Source organism: Sminthopsis crassicaudata, chromosome 3 (assembly GCF_048593235.1).
Source record: "Sminthopsis crassicaudata isolate SCR6 chromosome 3, ASM4859323v1, whole genome shotgun sequence".
Taxonomy (NCBI): Eukaryota; Metazoa; Chordata; class Mammalia; order Dasyuromorphia; family Dasyuridae; genus Sminthopsis; species Sminthopsis crassicaudata.
Window position 1 is genome coordinate 236899784 of NC_133619.1, and position 19477 is coordinate 236919260.

At 31.9% G+C, this 19477-nt stretch overlaps 1 protein-coding gene across 4 annotated transcripts in view; it reads right to left on the reverse strand.

The window, feature by feature from the left end:
* Nucleotides 1–2172: 2172 nt before the first annotated feature.
* CD99 (CD99 molecule (Xg blood group)) overlaps nucleotides 2173–19477 on the reverse strand; it is a 56315-nt gene continuing 39010 nt past the window's right edge. For 2 of the 4 annotated variants that reach the window (XM_074300230.1, XM_074300231.1), the window contains exons 7-11: nucleotides 18526–18570; nucleotides 14850–14885; nucleotides 13321–13434; nucleotides 3032–3088; nucleotides 2173–2467 (exon numbers count right to left, since the gene is read on the reverse strand). In XM_074300230.1, coding sequence (XP_074156331.1) covers nucleotides 2442–2467; nucleotides 3032–3088; nucleotides 13321–13434; nucleotides 14850–14885; nucleotides 18526–18570 — 278 coding nt within the window. In that variant the 3' untranslated portion in view covers nucleotides 2173–2441. Of the gene's footprint in view, nucleotides 2468–3031; nucleotides 3089–6239; nucleotides 8843–13320; nucleotides 13435–14849; nucleotides 14886–18525; nucleotides 18571–19477 lie in introns of those variants that run through there. The other 2 variants (XM_074300232.1, XM_074300233.1) reach the window with 1 other exon arrangement.

The window sequence follows — 19477 nt, forward strand, 5'->3', positions numbered from 1 at the left end:
CTCAGTTTCATCACTCTTAAAATGAGCTAGAGAAGAACATGGCAAACCTCTCTAGTTATCTTTGCCAAAAAAAACAAACAAAAAAACCCAAATAGGATCATGAAGAGTAAACACAAGTAAAATGATGAAATAAGAAACAATAATTTACTATCTATAGATCTGATTGAAATATACATATTCACATGAGGGAAATGCCTGCAAATTTTGCTGGTATCTGACATGAGATAGCATAAATAATTTATTATAAAGAACCAGCAATTACATTAAGTGTAACACACACTAGAATCTTATTTAATCTGGGCATTGTAAAAACTTCCCATTATGTGGACTTTACCAGGAATATGTGAAAATAGCAATAATATACTGAAAAATCCTATTTTTTCCTCAAATGTAGAAAAGTTTATTGGTTTTGGCAATTTTAAAAATAGGCCATTAAAATCCTTTTGAAGCTTTTCATCAATCATCCTAAAAATTTTTAAATTAAATTAATATTTTCTTTTCTAGATCACTGCATTTTAATGTTCACGGGTTTATGTTTGGCAAGAAAGTAAAAACAAAAAAAATTTTCAATTTATCTCACTGTTAGAAAGTTTTAAAGAGGGTTACTGTATGACATAAAACATATCTATAAACAACTTCATCTAATATCCAACCAATCATATTGAATAATTAACTTTTTTTTAACTTCCATAATTCATCACACTTTCAAACAATTTTATCTAGTAGCCACCTTACCTACCTAAGCAATATTGTATTATTCTGATCTGGCCCAATTATACTTAGGGTAAAAAGAAGAAGAAAGAGGGAAAGAAGGGGTAAATAACCTTAATATATGTTTCAAATTTTGCATACGAGGCAAAAAAGAAGGTAAAAACAGCTCCTATTCTCATGGAGGATATTTTAACAGGGAAGACAAGATGTGAACAACTAGGTATGTAGAAGATATATGGGAAGAACTGGAGAGAGAACTGGGGGGGAAAAAAACTCAAGAGGGGTGAATTGAGCTTACTCTTAAAAAACAAAACAACAACAAAGGTTAAAGAAGGTGGGCATTTCAGGCTTGGGAGAGGGGCAAACAGTTCAGCAGCAAAGAGGTAGGACATGGAGTGTTGTGTAAGGAACAATAAAGTCAGACAACGTAAGTAAAGCACAAAGTGATTGGAGGGAAATAAAGTATAAGCACTAGAAAGATATGAAGGGAATGGTTTATCAAGAGATTAAATGATAAATTGGATTTATATTTGATTTTGAAGGGAGCTACTAGAATTTATTAAGGGATGTGTGTGTGTGTGTGTTTGTTAGAGAGAGACAGAGACAGACATGATCAGACCTTCTTGTTAAGAAAATCACTTTGAACAAATGATGGATTAAAATGGGGAGACACTAAATAGAGAGAGCAGGCTATTCTAATAGCGTATATAGATAGAGAAGACTATTCTAATAGCATTAGGCAAGAGATGATGAATGCCTGAATTCTAATAGTGACTATGTGAGTGAGGAGAATATAAATGTGAACTGAAACAAAAAAATTGTCAATGTTTTGGGTATATGTAAAAAAGTAGACGAAATATAGAATGGCAGAGAAAATGCAAGCCCAGGTGAATGGGAAAACAGATTTCATTCAACACTAGTAAGGGAAATTTGGAAAGGGAGAGATTGAAAAGAAAGAGAGTAAATTCTACTTAAATGTTTATGGGACATTCAGTTCAAGATGTCCAAAAGGCAATTGGTGATATGGGGTTGTAAACTGGGTTTATACATCTGGAAATCAGCAACATAGAAAAAATTGGACTCATGGGAGCTAATGAACTCATTAAGTTCCTTTTTTCTCCCAAAGACTGAAAAAAAGGTGAAACTCAATATATTAATTTTTGTAATTGTTATAAATCCACCATCAAAGTTATTACAAAAATAGCTAATTCAAACAAGATGGCATATTTTCCCATTTCTGATAGCAAATGATTGAATAAAATTAATTTTGAAGGAATGTCTTAAGATATTTAACTCACAAATTTATCACTTAGTACTTTGTTTACTGGCATGTTTACTTGCTATATAATTTAAAATAATCATGAATGAATGATATGGATAAAAGGTAACTATTTTTTGTTTTCCTGATTTTTTTACAGAGAGGTATGAACCATTAAAAATCTAATATATGTACAAAGGCCATTTGGGTAAAGGGTTCAATTTTATTTCAAAGAATTTTTCCTAAATTTTCCTAAAACATGGAGATTTTTAAATTTTTAAATAATAGTAATTAATCATATGTTATACAGGATGAATAACTTTCCAAAGATGTGTTTTTAAATGCCATATTCACAAACAACCCAGTATAATTTATTTTCATGCAATTTTGCAATCCTTGCCCTCTAAGGAATGTTGTTTCAGGCAGGCAAGCAGTCTAATCCAGTTGTGTTCATTGTTTTCTCAGAATAAGACTATTTCTGTAGAAGCGTTCGTTGCACTAGAAAAAAGAAAAGACATATTTTTATAGCAATCTCCTAAAACACACAACACACTTTTCAGGACTATTTTTTAAATTAAATTATACACAGAGCCTGAATTCAATGAGTATTCCTATGAGCTGGCGATGTAGAAATGAACAATTACTTGGGCGCTGCTTTAAATCTTAGCTTGTATGACGTTGCATTAGTAACTTTCATTAGGCTTACTTTTCTCATCAGTACAAAAGAGAAGACCAAACTATATGGCTTCTAAGATCCCTTTGCTTCTCTAAAATCCTATGAGTTTGAACTGCAAAGTGATGTGTGAGTTTTGGAGAATACAAAGATGAAAAATGATAGTCCCCAACTTCAAGGAGTTTATGATCTAGTAATGGCATGAAATATATTAAAATTACTTTGAATAACAGAAAAGAATAGGAATAGTCAAAAAGTGAATAGAAAGATATCTATTAGTGTTGACACTATTTTCTTATGAGGAAACTTAGGATACAATAATAAGCTTTAAAAAAATTAAAAGGATATAAAATGCTCAACAAATTTTGTAAATCTGTCTTTTCTCTTACCAGGTGGTTCTGTGTTGGCTCCGTGATGACTCTCCATATTAACATTCTCTGGATCTTCTGAAAGAATAAACACATGAAATACCCAATTAAAATGAGCCTCAAAACTTTTGTTTAGTCTGAACAGTCTGTTTTAGTGCTAATAGGAAAGGTTTATTTTTGTTATTTGTGAATTTGTTTTGAAAGTCATTTGAAATTTAATTTCCTTTCTCACAGATAAAACCACCTTGAGTGCATTTCAACAATTAAAACTATTTGGCTGGGAGAACAGAACAGGCTGGTATAATAGAATTTAAATTATATATATCTAGATAGATAGATAGATAGATAGATAGATATGTGTTTTTAAAAAAGAAATGTGGTAATTGGTTTCAAGTGTATATAAGGGAGGCTAATAAAAGAGGCAAGACTCTTTTGCCATTTGAAGGTCTTTGGATTCACACTTTTATAGAGGAACAATGTGAAATACACAGAAAGCAAGTATCTACTATACATAAAAGATAATGCTCTCTATAGGTTAAACCAATTATATTCCTATAATTTGATCCACAAATGTATTTTTTAATAATTCAAATATAAACATCAATCTGGTCCCTGACTAAATTACAGACAATTCTTAAGCAGAATCATTTGAACCAAAAAAGTCAAATTGTACATGATGTAGTGGATAGAGCTGGGCTTTGGAGCTAATGTCAAACTGGAAAAACATGGACTAACTAGGTAATCTGCAAATAAAGTTTAGTATTTAATCAGAGTTGAACAATTGCAATTTGGGACAATACTATACCTTATTCAAAATAGGGATGTCCTAGGAGTAAGGGGAGAAAGAAGTTCTTATAAAGCATAATCATAGGGGAAAAGCTGGCATATAATCTGGCTATACAGAATAGCCAAGCCTTATAAGGGGAATATTAAGTAACAAAAGAAGGTTGCAAAAATGTCCCTGCGCATTGCCCTGTAATGGGCAATGGTTTTTTGGGGGTCAGACCAGAGTTCAACACCAAGAAGAAGATTTGTACTAAATATATAACCCTGGACAGGTTATTTAACCTCTCAAAATCCTCAGGCAATTCTCTAAGAGCATAAGTTTCATAGTACCAACCTGCATTTGTTAGGAAGAGTGTTCCCTCTTGGAAGTTCCTTATATCAGTGAAATCACAGGACCAGTCCAGGTCTCTGTTCTTACTGTATTTTACCATGTATAGAATTCCTTTTTTTTTTTTTTTTTTTTTTTTTGGTGTACTTTCATTCACATATGCACCTAAAATAGCTACCTAATCACATGTTCAGTTTATGTTCACTGCCAGGTTTTTTCTAGATGACAATTGGGTAGAAAATTTCAGAGGGAAATAGTCCTGGTATCCATGAGAAGAGGTCATTGGAATTAATTCTGGTCTTCCTTTCCACCTACTTCATGCTTATTCCCACCTTCAAATAGAGATGCTATGGTGAAAAACATACAGATATATCTCTTTTCCTCAGGAACTTGTTAAATCAAAATCATAAGGCAATTAAGATGCATAGATAAAGCATCCCCAAACCCACTTGTTTTACAATTAGATGTACAATTTTCAAAAACTTTGAAGCCATATGGAAATATGTATGTTCATGGGCATGTGTATTCACACACATACATGTATTAAGTCAATAACAAATTCTTTTCATAAAAATTCCAATTAATCCTAAATCAGTAGAACTAAATATTTAATTGTTAAAACACTTTAGTATTCTCTCTTGTCACAAGATTAAACAATCACAGTACATTAATGCAACTCAACCAAAATATAAATGTAATTCATGGAAGAACCATATATTTAGAACTGAGAGACAGAATTTAGGGATCATATATACTACAATCCCTTCATTTCACAGAGGGCTAAAACTAAGGTCCAAAGTCCTACAAATTATGTGTCACAGAGTCTTCAGAAATTCCTCAGGAAATTCATGGGGATTATATATGAATATCAAGCCAACTCCTGCTATTAAATATAACAACACAGCAATGATGGGGCAGCTAGATGACACAGTGGATAGAGTACCAACCCTGGAATAAGGAGAACCTGAGTTCAAATACAACCTCAGACACTTAAAACTTTCTAGCAGTATGACCCTAGGCAAGTCACTTAACTCCAATGGCCTTGCAACAACAAACAAATAAAATAACAATATTCACTTACACAGTAGTTTAATGTTTATGGAATACTTTCCTTCCAACAAATTTGAGAAATTGATTGTAATAAGTATTGTCCCTCATTTTACAAATGAAGAAAGAGATTCAGAGAAGTTAAGCGACATTGTCTTTGACTATTAGCCTAGTAATCTCTGAAACTGGCATTTGAATTCAGGTCTCTGAAGTCTAACTCTGGCATATTCTACACTACCTTTCCTAAATACATGCCATGTGTCCCTAAAATGAATTTTTAAAATAATCTGTAGCACTCAATACACTTAAGTATGTACCTTAAGAAATAGAAAATATGGAGGCAAAAGAAGAGAAATATGGAGATTTTTCTTCTGGTATGATATATTTGAAGATATAAAGTCCTACAAATTAAAAAGAAAATTTAAAGAGTGGGCAAGAAAGTAACATAAAGAACACTTTCAGAAAAACTATAGAAGTTTTTCTATTCTATCAACTTTTAATAGTTTAAATGTTTAATAAAATGGTATTTGCAATAAACTGTTAATCCTTATCCTTCCTTTTACACCCTAAACTTTAAGGAAAACACAGAGGATCTCTCTCTCATCTGTGATATATGCGTGTATGTGTGCACTCACACTTGTGTATGCAAGTGGATTGGCAAAGTACTTAGGAATTCCCAAATGGTCCAAGGAGTTCATGTTAAAAATTCTTTAATGGAGCTTTGAGCAGTATATCATAAAGAATATTATGAGGAGCAGCTAGATGGTTCAGGTGGTGCAGTGGATAGAGTATCAGCCCTCAAGTCAGGAGGATCTTAGTTTAAATCTGACCTCAAACACTTAATACTTCCTTGCTGTGTGACCCTGGGCAAGTTACTTAATTCCAATTGCCTCAGGGGAAAAAAAGTAATTTAAGTGACCTTGGGGTTCCATAATACATATTTGTGGAGAAGAGGGAGGAAAGGAGTGGAAATATACATTGGAAAAATCCACATTGTGAACCATTATACCACATACATCCAGAATAAACTGCTCTCCAACTTCTAATACAGTTCAACAGTACTCAAAATATGGAAAACAATGTAAAATTTTTATTCCATTGCTAATTTGTTAAATGACAATACAAACTTTTTTGTTAGCTATATATGAAAGTTTAAAAAACTCATCAAATCAGTAACAACATTATTAAAAGAAAATTTCAACTGATAATAAGCTAGTAGAAGTAAACATTTAGTGGTTAAAATACTTTAGTATTTTCACAAGAGTAAATATTCATGGAGTATCAGTGCACCTTTTAACTAAAATACAAAGTAGACAATTCATAGGATCATGGATATGGAGCTGGAAAACAGATTTAAGAGGGTCACCTAATCCAACCCCTTCATTTTAAAGAGGGCAAATTAAGGTCCAAAATACTGGACCATTAAGTGCAATTCTATGTGCTCACAGAAACTGAATAACAAATGCTGTTACAAAACTCCAAGAGAAAAATTACATACAAAGAAGCAAAGATCAAACAGATTTGTAAAATACTTGCAGGAAATCATTTCTTTTGTTGGCTATGATGTTTTTTTCCTAAAGGCATAAAACTATAGAGCATATACAATAAATTGATTTATAAACCTATGCAAATATTGGCAACATAGCTCATATGTGAAAGAATTAACCTTTATTCAAACACAAGCATGTGGATTGTACCCAAGATTAAACTAACTGGCTTATAACAAAGGCATATAATCCTTATACATATAAATTAGCAGTAATGTATTTTAATGCTGCTAATTTTGAAATGATCAGGGTATAGAAAGAATAATTATTACTAAAAGAGGTTTGAAATTAGAGAATACATTAGAAATGAATAAGAACTAATTCTGAAGCTATGGGAGAAATAGCACCTAACACTTATATAGGAGAACTTTAACATAACCATTCCTTTTGATCTGTCTTATAACAGATTCTAAGTTGCCAAAAAGCTCAGAAATGGGCAATGAAATGACTATGTGAAGTCATCATCATATACTATCTGATTCATGACCTGTACTAGCACAACAAATGATTCCAATGCACCATCTATCCCTATCAGATGTAACTTTCAACTTGAATAACCAAAAAATCAAAAAGACTGTAAATCACAATCTTTTAAAGTGCTGATTTTTTAGTTTTTTTTTGTTTGAACATGAAATGTAAAAATTAGTTGAAAAAAAATTTTTGCATCCTTTGAATTTGAGATTTGCCTTTTATTTACCCCCAGTAAGGCAAATGCTGACCAGCAAATCACATTTTGAGAATCAATAACTTAGGATATTAAGGAAGAAATTCAAATTCCTGATAATGATTTTGTTTTATCAGAAATGAGAAGTCTACTAGATATATCACTAACATGTTTCTATAGTGCAAAGATGAAAAAGGTATAAATAGAATTCTACTCAGGTAACTGTTGCTTACAAATTCTAATACTGCAAAAGGGTGATAATGTGCATTAAAGGAACACCTTCCTTATTCTACCTCAGCCTCCATCATAACAAGATATATTTTAGTCTATATTACTATCAAATAATATTCAACTTCAAGGCCACCTTCATTTCACCAGAAAAGATAATTATATTTAAATTTGAAGAGCATAAAAATGAGACAAATGACCTTCATGATCCTTGACAAAGTCACTTTGAAAAGTAATTGATTCTATTGCATTATTTTATTTGCTAATTTGGAAGAATTTAAGGAGTGGAGAAGAAACCAAGAGCAATGATAATTAAAACAAAAAAAACTAAGAGAAATATGCTCAGATATCCCTAAAGAAAGATATCAAGTGAATATCTGGAAAGAAAGGACTAAGATATCAAGTATGATCTGACTTAAATCCTTTGTAAAACATCATCATTAGGGTCATATGATTTGTTACTAAACAAATTAAAACTTCTTCAGAGAACTGGTGAATTTACAGGCTTATAAAATTCATTTCAATTAGAACAAGCCATTTCCAAGAAAACATCTAAAAAATTATAGTGATAACAACTGAAGTAGAATGTACTAAAAAAAAAAAACAAAAAAAAAAAAAACCTTCACAATTGGATGAAAGTTCAATTCTTTCACTTTCAATCAACTTTTTTTTTTTTTAAATATTTAAGACACTAGAAGGAGGGCATACCTCAGTGTCCTGGTGCTGTTGCCATACTTATTGACAAAAATGAATTTGGTAGAAGTGAAGAAAACTTCAAGTTTTCTAGTAGTCAAGGTCTTGGCCCCATAAAAGTACAGCGTATACTAACTTAAAACAGTAATAACAATAATCAAGGTGATTTATAACCTAAAAGAAAATGGAAAATAGACTTCCATCTTTATTTCAAAAAAGTCAGAGGTACGACCAAACTCTCATGATCCTCTTGATCTTTCGAACTTGTCGTAACCTATGAGTTAGAGAGAAGAAAAAATGTATAGATTTCTTAGAATTCTGACTTTCTTCAATACTACGTAAAAGGTCTCCTAGGGGATGAAGGCAATGTCTTTTCAATACTTATTCTGGTTTTGTGGGATAAGAGGCTTTATTTTCATGGCTAAATGGGGGTGAGGGAAGAAGGCTTTGAGTTTTATTGGAAAAATAATTATATCTGGTTGATCTTGTAGTCATCACTTGACAGTTGTTCTTTCCTCATTTCTAGATCTTCGGCTCATCTGAAATGGAAGGTTAAAAAAAAAATTCAAACTTCTGATATGGTTGCCTAAAATTTTTACTCTTTCAGTGTTCTACAGAAAGAGGGCCTGTAGCTTAAAAAGTTATAATTTGGGCTTTAAAAAAGTAGAAAGCATATATAAATTATAGCCTAGATGGCATAAAGATAGCTAGAAAATATACAGAAAAAAATCTGAAGCTTTTTAGTTAAAATCAGCATACACATGCATGCATCAAAAAAAGAAAAAGGAAGAAAGGAATGAAAGAAGGGAGAGAAGGGAGGAATGGAGGAAAGAGCCAGCAGCTTTATAGCTAGCAACAGATTTCTGAAATTACAGTGATGAAACATCTATGAAAACCAAATGAACAACAGTCAGGTCACCAGTCAATAGTAAAAATCAGTTATTACTAATAGTGAGAAAGCAACACAAATGCCAAGGGACAACAATTTGAACACTGCAAAAGTCAAAACTTGTCAGTTATAGAATCAGCCACAAAGTAAAAGAGAAATCTCAATCAGTCACTAAAAGCAAACAATGCTGATTTTAGCCACACAGAAGATATTACAGAGACAACAAATAAAGACCAAATGGGCAGTACAAAAGAATATTAATAGCTAAAACAGTCAAATCATATATTCTCTAACTCTATTAAAAATATACAAGGCACTGATGTTCCAAATTTATTTTAAGACATAAGCACAAAGCAATAATATTCAAAAGCAGTAAGAGGAAAGCTTTCTACTTTTAAATATACAAAATTTCATCTTGTATTCAAAATTATACCAACCTCCCATTTGTATTTTTTCTGAATTATACTTCTTTATTATAAATTTAATAAATTAATACAAATCTCCATATTCTGTGAGCTATCTTGATATCAGCCCTAACAATTCACCTTCTAGATTTATGTGATCATACTGGTGACAGAAAATAAGGCAGGCTATATAGGACAATTCTGCTGAACCCATAGAACCATATATGGAAAGCTGAAAGAGGTCTCTAATTCAAATGCCTTTATTTTTCAGATGAAAAACCTGAGATGTAAGGAAATTAAGGGCAAAGACCACATAGGTAATAAATGTAACCATTTTATCTCTAAGAACTAGAGCACAAATCCCTCTCCCTCACTATAAGACAAATCCAAACATTCAATTAGTTACTAGTGCTAGACATCTTAACAGTAATATTTCTTATTAACAAGGACAGTGAAAAGACTAATACTAAATAATTTCAATCTAAATGAGACATCCCGTATTAAAGTACCATACAAACATTAACTATTATTATTGTTATTACCAGTTATTTTTCTTTCAGTCTTTAAGATATATTTATGTTCTTGAAGGCTCAAGATGAATAATAAATATATATATATATATATATTTGAAATATATAGAACTAGATTTATAAAGAATGAAATCCAGATAATACTTTCAATTAAATTCTTTTCACTTTGGGCAGCTAGATGGTGCAGTTATCCAGGGGGACTGGCGTCAGGAGGACCTGAGTTCAAATTCAGCCTCAGACACTTAATAAGTCCTAACTATGTGACCCTGGGCAAGTCATTTAAACCTTTGCTTTATTTATTTGCTTTGCAGATAAATAAATTCTTTTCAATTTTCGCCTAAAAAGGGTAATTTTAAATTCTATTATTATAATAGTATTTATACAGCATTTTAAGGTTTGTAAAACACAATATGTATGTGTGTGTATGTGTGTATTTCCATTTGATCTTCACAAAAATTCTAGAAGTTTGAAGATATTATTATCTTGCTTTTACAGATGAGGAAACTGAGGTTGAAAGCCTGACTTTCCCAGAATCATACAATTAGTTAAGGATATGAAGCAGAATTTGAATTCACATCTTCCTGACTATAAATCTACTACGTAGTCTAGATGGCAGATCCTTCTTTATAGAAAACTAACTGGAAGTTTCTTTTTAAGGTTTTAATTAATACAGCTAAAAGTATCACCATTTTTTCTGTTTCCAAGTCAAGTAAGTGGCTCTCCATTAGAACTTCCCCTTTATTCATCTTCTCCTTGCCCTAATACAGATGCTATTTATTTCTTTTAATCTATCCTTCCAGAAAGACCCCCCCCCCCCAAGGCTGGGGAAAAGATCAAAATTTTACTTCAATTACAGACACTCATGTTTCTAATTAATCACAACCCTCTTAGAATCTTAGATATTTTCAAAAGTTTCTTTGGCTTAGAGAATTTCATGAAATGTCCCTGCAAGCCTTTCAGAAGTTGTTATATTACATATGAAAGTTTTGTTTCTCTTTTTTCAGAAACAAATATTAAATTTCTGAGTCAATTAAACTTTATGATTTTTCTACAAAGAACCATCAAATTTCCTTACATAGCAGTCATCACCCTCTGATCTATGACATAATTTACCAAAGGAAGAAAAATGATTCTAGAAAGCAGATATATTTCAGGTGAATTCCTAATGATCCCAAGCAATCAGCTTTAACAAAGACAAGAAACATTGTAATTTTGTACTCATTTCCCACATCCAACCCTCTCTCCGTGTAGGGTTGTGATACTTCCATGACATTTATCATGTAATTCTTGTAAGGAGCTATACCCAAAGAATTCAGCAATCTGGACAAGTGAGATTTTGATGTTTCAAGGGGAACATAACAGAAGAAATCAAGAAAACATGATATAATATGATCTGCATGTTATATTTGTAGCAATGATTAATAACAATAGTATAAGTTTACTTTTTATGCTCATTTAAGTTCACTTAGGTCTAGTCATTCAACATCTGGGACTTCAACTAGAACTATTCTAGGAAGCCCAGGCTGTAAACCAATTCCTTCAGATAAACACATCTATCAAGATTACCTCCAGATCATCTCACTTGGAAATAAGAGGTTAGATAAGGAGAAGGGAGTGGAGGAAATCATGGATGAAGATATTCAACTATTTTTATTGAATTACACAGGAGGCAGCTAGATGATACTGGCCCTGAAGTCAGGAGGACCTGAGTTCAAATCTGCCCTCAGACACTTAACACTTCCTAGCTGTGTGACCCTGGGCAAGTCATTTAACCCCAGCCTCAGGGGAAAAAAAGAAAGAATTAATGAATTGAACTTATTTATGATTATTCTTGGGGCTGCTAGGTGATACAACGCAAAGGATGCTGGATCTGGAATCTTCCAAAGTTCAAATCTGTCTCCAGAAACTAAGTAGCCGTGTGGCCTTGGGCAAGTCACTTAATTCTGTTTGTCTCAGTTTCCTCAACTTTAAAATGAACTAGACAAGGAAATGGCAAATCATTCCAGTTTCTTTGTCAAGAAAACCCTAAATGGGAAAAAAAAATCAGACACAACTAAACAAAATTGATTATGCTTAACAAATTGAGTAGTAACAAACTAACAACTGTCACATTGTACATCTTGGTTCTTTTCATTTTGTCTCAACAGCCTGTTTGCAGGGAAAAATGTACTTGTTTCAAATCTAAACTCAAACATTAATAAATAATCTGAGCAAGTCACTTAACCTCTGAGGTTTGATTTTTTTTCATCTGTAAAATTGAGAAGATCTCTCAACTCTAACATGATGCTCTATCCAGACTCTTAGGCGAAGTGGTTGGTATTTGGTTTTTCACCTGAAGGACACTTGGTTATTAAGCTAAAGAAAAAAATTACACAGACTGGCTAGCCTTGAAAAAAATACTTTAGATGAATCATAATTGGCTTTACAGGAAATTTCAAAAAGAAAATACTGACAAAAAAAAAAAAAAGATTAAAACTGGGTTTATTGAAATACAGAAACTAATTTTATCTCTTTCTGAGGGAAGAACATATGCCCACAGGGTATACCAAGGGAAACAGTCCCCACCACTGAAGAAAGAGAATCACTTCCTGAATCAGTACCTTCATTTGAACACGAATAACTTAGATGAGTGGTGGGTATTGGTAATGAACAAAAAATGAGCATTCCAGTAGACATTACTAAAATGAAAATTCTTTCATTGCCTTTGGAGAAACAACACAAAATTTTTTATATAAAATTATTTTTAATAGTATTTTATTTTCTAAATACATGCAAAGATAGTTTTTTTATCTCTACAAAACCTTGCAACACAGACATTCTAGAAAAGATTTGGGGGAAACACAGTAGTCTTAACAAGTTGTGATTTCAACTAGGCTTCTAAAGTTTCTCCACAGTATTCAACACATATAATCTCATTCAATTCTTATAGCAACCCTATGAGGTCGGAACTATTATTACCCCAATTTTAAGGCAATGAAGATTAAAAGATTAAATGGGTTAAGTGACTTGTCCTCAGGTTACACAGCTAGTGAGTAGTTGAGGCAGACTTCAAACTCTGGAATTTCAATTCCAGGTCCAACACCAAGCATTATCCAGCTAGGTGCCATTGATTGACATTTTCATAGAAGAAAAAACATCCTAGGACAAGTTTCTTACTTGCAATCAAAACAGGAATATCTAATGGTAAATCTTACCATTTCCTTTAAAGCAGAGTTTCTTTTTCTGGTAAGCAATAAAACTGGATACAGCTCCTGCCAGTGCTACAAGCACAGCACTTACAATTCCAGGTATTACTCCAGGGGAATCAGCTCCGAGAAAGAAGAAGAAAAAAAAAATCAACTTATACAATTCTATTATGAATTTAAGATTGACCAAAAAGGCAATGGAGAAAAAGCAGGATGGGCTCAAATAGGTTGTTACATGATTTTTCATAATGACTTATGTACAGGAAATGCCAAAAGAAAATGTTATGAAGGAAATAAAGGATGAAAAATGGAGAAGAGACAGTTACAGGATAATAAACAACTCAAATGCAGTCCTGGTATCCATGAAATGTAAAAAAAGACCTATAGGAAGGCCTCCAACATGTTGGACACTTTGTGAAGTATCTGAAAAAAATGCTAACAAGGAACATTTAGAGTAAAGAAGCATAGATGGATTATGTTGTACCAATAATGGTACCAATAATGGGAAAGACCTACATGGTCTAGATTCCTTTTAGTATTGAAACTCATTGTGCTTGGAGGATCACTTAATCAACAGGAGAAAATTTGTTAAGAAACATTTACAAAGAAAAAACCATTAGAGATGAATTTTTAAAATTTTGCTTTTTTGTTTTAATTTAAAACATTAAATTTTATATAACAAATTATAACTTTACAATATTCCATTCCAAATCATGCAGAGGAGAAAAAAATTAGAAGAGAAGTCAAGAAATTTAGAACCAACAGAAAGAGCGGAAAGAGAAAGAAAAACACAATAAAAGGATAGAAAAATAGAAAGAAAAAAGAAAAAAGAAAAATGAAGGTAGCCAACAGAAGAAAAAGAAAGAACAGGGACAGAGGTGATGGGAGGCATTAGTACAAATTATTTTTGTTATGCCATTCTTTTCACCAAAGCTACACTCATATTGAGTTCTTTCCTGTGACATCTTAATTAGTTTTCCAGACATTTTAAAAAGTCTTTTCTCCATTAAAATCTTGTCCATTTTTTATTTTGCAATTTTAAAATGTTTTAAGCAAAGCTTCATTTTACAGGGAATTCCTAAAATTTTGCATTTATGTAAATAAGTCACATAAGTTTTATGAGCTGAATTTCAAACACAGAGGAAAATGTGGACTTTATTTCAGAGAAACTTATTAACGATTGAAGCTATCCAAAATGTGGAGTGGGCTGCCTTGAATAATGATGGGTGTCCCTTTTTTGGAGATCTTAAGTCAAAGGTTGGTTGAATACTTTTAGATACATCACAGTTGGGGTAGCTAGTTAGTGAAGTGGATAGAGCACCAGATCTAAAGTCAGGAGGACTGAGTTCAAATTTGACCTCAGATACTTAACTCTTCCTAGCTGTATGATCCTGGGCAAGTCGCTTAACCCCAACTGCCCCCAGCCCAAAAAAAAAAAAAAAAAAAAAAGATACATCAGAGAGCCTATAAAATTTGTATAAAGTCTTCTTTGTTACAATTTATAATAATCAAAGATACTTAATATTGTGCATACATACCAGGGGCATTCTCACCATCACTTCTATCATCAGAGCCTATAAAATATTAAAATATTGTGTTAAATGCATATTATATATGCTTCTAGTAAAAAAATGGATAAGAACTTGTGCAAGATATTAATTAGTTACTAGAATGTTAAAAATTAGCATATACTTATGGCATACCCTGTTAAGATGAATGAGTGAATGGAACTATAGATCCAAAAGATTAATAAAATAATAGCTTACATTTACACAGTCCTTTACAAAGTGCTTCCCTTAAAATAGCCCTGAGAAATGGGTGGTAAAAATATTATACACATTTTACCAATGAAAAAAATTAGGCTAAGTTTAAGTGATTTAAACTGAATCTCACAGCTAGCTAAATCTAACAGGACTGTGAAAATTTTCCCACACAAAATATGAGAGCTAATAAATCTTTAAAATATTTAGTCGTATCTGCCATCTAGGGAAGGGAGTGGAGAGAAGGGGAAAAGTAGAAACAGAAGTCAATGTTGAAAAATTACCCATGCATATGTTTTGTATATAAAAAGCTATAAAAAAGAAATATTTAATCACCCTAACTTATAAATTTCCATTTCTTATCTTTTTTAGTATTACTAAAGCAACTATTTTCCACTTCTGATGTTCAACAATTTTTAAAATGCTGTTCTATGATTGAAGTGGTATATGAATCAAAGATACTAAACTGAGTGAACTAAGTTACTACTAACAGAAGCAAACTTCTTTCTTGTCACAGGTCAACCTTCTCTGCCCCAACATCTTTTATCAATGTTGATGCTTGATTTCCCAGTTTATTCTCCACCCATACCCATGCCCCACAAACATGAAAAAGAAGGTAGCATCTATTAGTAATAAGTTAATAAATTAGAGGTGGTATGTTAAGGTGGAAAGAATACCTGGAAAATTCAAGAGGGTTGGATTCTGATCTATCATCTGTCACTATCTAGCTAGATAATCTTGAGCAATCCATAGTCTCTCTTCACTTGCTTTCTCATCAGCAAATGACAGAGATGAATTACATAAATTTAAAGGTTCATTCCATTTCTAAAAGTCTGTGATAAATCTTTGCTATAAAGAATACTGTTAAAGGAGTTAAAATTAAGAGAAAGAAATAAATTTATCATGTTTGACTTGCTCCACAAGCATAATTATCTGAAGAGCTTTCTTGATTAAAATCAAAAACACTGATTTTAAAGCTATTCCAATAATGTTTTTCAAACTAAATTATAAAAGCAAATTAAGGCCTTTGCATAAAAAGTTATTTAAAAGATTTATCAATTGTTATAGGAAGTTAAAAATGACAAAAAAAAAAAAAGTCAACTAAGCAGAGATTTTGGAATGGTTATAACTCCTTCAGGTCACATAGGACTAAGAGAACAGAACAAGAATTAAGACATCTCATAATCATCATTAAATAAACTTAACAATCTAACAGTCTATTGCTTTATACTCATGAAAAGGCTTAGATTTCCTCTTAACTATATACTCATCCTCAAATTCATCTTAGTTTCTTCATCTGTAAAATAAGTTGAAGAAGGAAATGCAAACCACTCCAATATCTTTGCCAAGAAAACCCCAAGTGGAGTCAAAAAGAGTCAAACATGACTGAACAACAATAAGCACCATGGAAGAGAATATAAGAAGGTAAAATGCCATGTTTACTCAATGCGCTCAAAGACTATTCTTGTTCTTAAGGATACGAGAGAAAAACAATCAGTTCTAGGATCCATCTAAGACATGCTTAGAATTCTTCTCAGTCTGTTCTTTCTTGATGGGCTTCATAGCTCATTAAATTATAAATTATGAGTCTAAGAATTCCCCAGTTTTCTTTCTGAACACTAGAACTGTCTAGAGACTAGACCAACTATTTTCACTTTTTTGTTGTTGATGTTGTAGTTTGCTTGTTTCTTGTTATTTTTCTCTCTCGTTTTTTCCCTTTTTCATCTGATTTTTCTTGTGCAGCATGACAAATATGGAAATAAATTTAGAAGAATTGCACATATTTAACCAATATCGGATTACTTTCTGTCCATGCTAGGAGGGAAATAGAAAGGGAGAGAGAAAAATATGGAACACAAAGTTTTGAGGGTAATTGAAAACTATCTTTGTGTATATTTTGAACAATAAAAAACTATTATTAAAAAAATAGGAGTTGGACTTTTTAAATATGTTTATTAAAGAAACTTGTTATAAAAATGTTTTCTCAGTTTCCTTTTTTCCTTCTGATATTAACTGAACAGATTTTGTGCAAAAGCTTTTAAATTTGATGTAATCAATATTACCCATTTTACCTCTCATAATCTTTTCTATCTCTTATGTGGTCATAAATTTTTTTCTTTTTTTTCCCCCAGAGGTCTGACAGACAACTTTTTCCCATGTTCTCCTAATTTGTTTAAAATTTCATCCTTCATGTCAAAATTATGTACACAATTTAAGTTTATCTTAGTCTATGGTATGTTAGGTTATTCCTAGTTTCTTCCAGACTGCTTTCCAGTTTTTGTTGAATATGAGTACTTGCACCAATAGCTTTGGGTTTGTCAAGTATTAGGTTACTCTGATCATTTACTTTTGTATATTATGTATCTAGTCTATTCTTTATTTCTAATCTAATTTATACATCAATCATTATTTCTTATCCAGTGCCATATTGTTTTGCACTATAGTTTGAGATCTGTTACTACTAAGCCACCTTCCTTCATCTTAAAACAACAAACAACAACAACAACAACAAACCAACAACCAACAAACAAACAAACAAAACCACCTATTTCCTTTATATTCAGGCTGTTTTTTTCTTTCACGTGAATTTTCTTTCTTTCTTTTTTTCCAGTTCTACAAAACAATTCTTTGTACTTTAATTAGTTTGGCAACAAATAAGTGAATTAATTTAGACGTTATTGTCATTTTTATTAAAATGACTCAACCTATCCATGAACAATTAATATTTCTTTGATTATTTAGACAAATTATTTATTTGTGTAAAAAGCATTTTGTAACTGTGTTTATATAACTCCTGTGTGTCTCTTGGTAGACTCCTAACCATTTTATACTGTCTGCAGTTATTTTAAATTAAATTTCTCTTTCCATTGCTTCCTGCTGGGTTTTGTTGGTAACACAGAAATGTTGATGATTTATGTGGGCTTTTTATATTCTACAACTTTGCTAAATTTATTTGTTTTGATTGTTTTTTTTTTTTTAGTTGATTCTCTAGGTTTCTCTAATCATTTGAAAAAAGAGAAATAATTTTGTGTGCTTGTTACCTATTTTTATTCTTTCTATCTCTTTTTGTTCCTTCCTAATATTTGTGCCTGAGGAGAACCTATTCATTTTAAATGCATGATCTTATTCATGGACCTTACACCCTATTAATAACCACTAAAATATGATAGTTGCAAGAAGAAAGTTAACAGTATGCATCTATAGGATTAGCCTTTCATTCTCAAATCTATTTGCTAGGAATGTCTGAGCTACAGATGAAGAACAAACTATAAATTAGCATGTTACCCTACAAATATTAGACTAATAACCCTGCTGAAGATCAAGAACTATCTTCTTTAGTTTTGTCTTTCCACAATACTTTGCAAAAAAAAAAAAAGAAGTGCTCAATATATGCTGACTGACAAAAATGTTAAAAGGAGCAAAGAAGCATTGGAATAAATAATATTCATGATACCTCCTGAATAAGAATGTCCTTTGAGATCATCATCTGAAATATCACCTATAAAAGAAGAAAAAGTTAGAATTGCCAAATTAGATTTTTTTGTAAATTTGTACATTTAGCCATAAAAGAAAAGTAAGTCTGCAATTATCCACGTTTTAATTTTTCATAACTGTCTGAGAGATATATCAATAAAAATGTCAAGATTGGCTTAAAAGAAACTCACCTAATAAAGGCTAAGGCATATTAGCAGAGTCATGCCAAGGGATAGACTAGCAGCCCACTGTGAATTAGACAGGTAACTAGGCCCAAGCAAGCTGTAGTTTGTTCTGCAGGGGAAGTCAGATCAAAGTTAGTACTAGCGGAATAAATATTAAAATGATGACATTTTAATAGCAAAGTCAGTGTGAGCCATGAGTTAGATAAAAAAAGTGAAAAATCAAGAAAACAGTATAAAGGAATCAAGCATGAAAAAAAACCTTAGAAGACAGAACAAAAAAGCCAGCAAGCAAGCACACAGATTTAGGGCGAGATTGTGCACAGCCTCTGCATTGGATAACTCTTCCTATAATGGGATTGATATACACAGAAGATTGACTAATGTAAAGTAATTTTTGGTTTTAGTTTCCTCATATAAAAAATAAGGTTTAGACTAAAAGATTTCAACTTCTAAATCATATATTACTACCATCTTAAAACTAGCTGCTATGAAACTTTCTTTGGTAACCTAGAAGTGTCAGGATTAGAAAGAGTTGCAATAACCAAGCCAGTTCAGACTGCAAAGAGGTCTCCACTTACCTTGTTTTAGGAATGCTAATGTGATATATTTTGCATATCATGTTATATGGGAGATATGTTATATGGGGGATATAAGAGACACCCAGACAGCCCATGAACCTAAGCTAGAGGGGTGGAGACAGTCATACCAACCCAGGACCTATGCCATATAGATAACCAAAGATTTTTC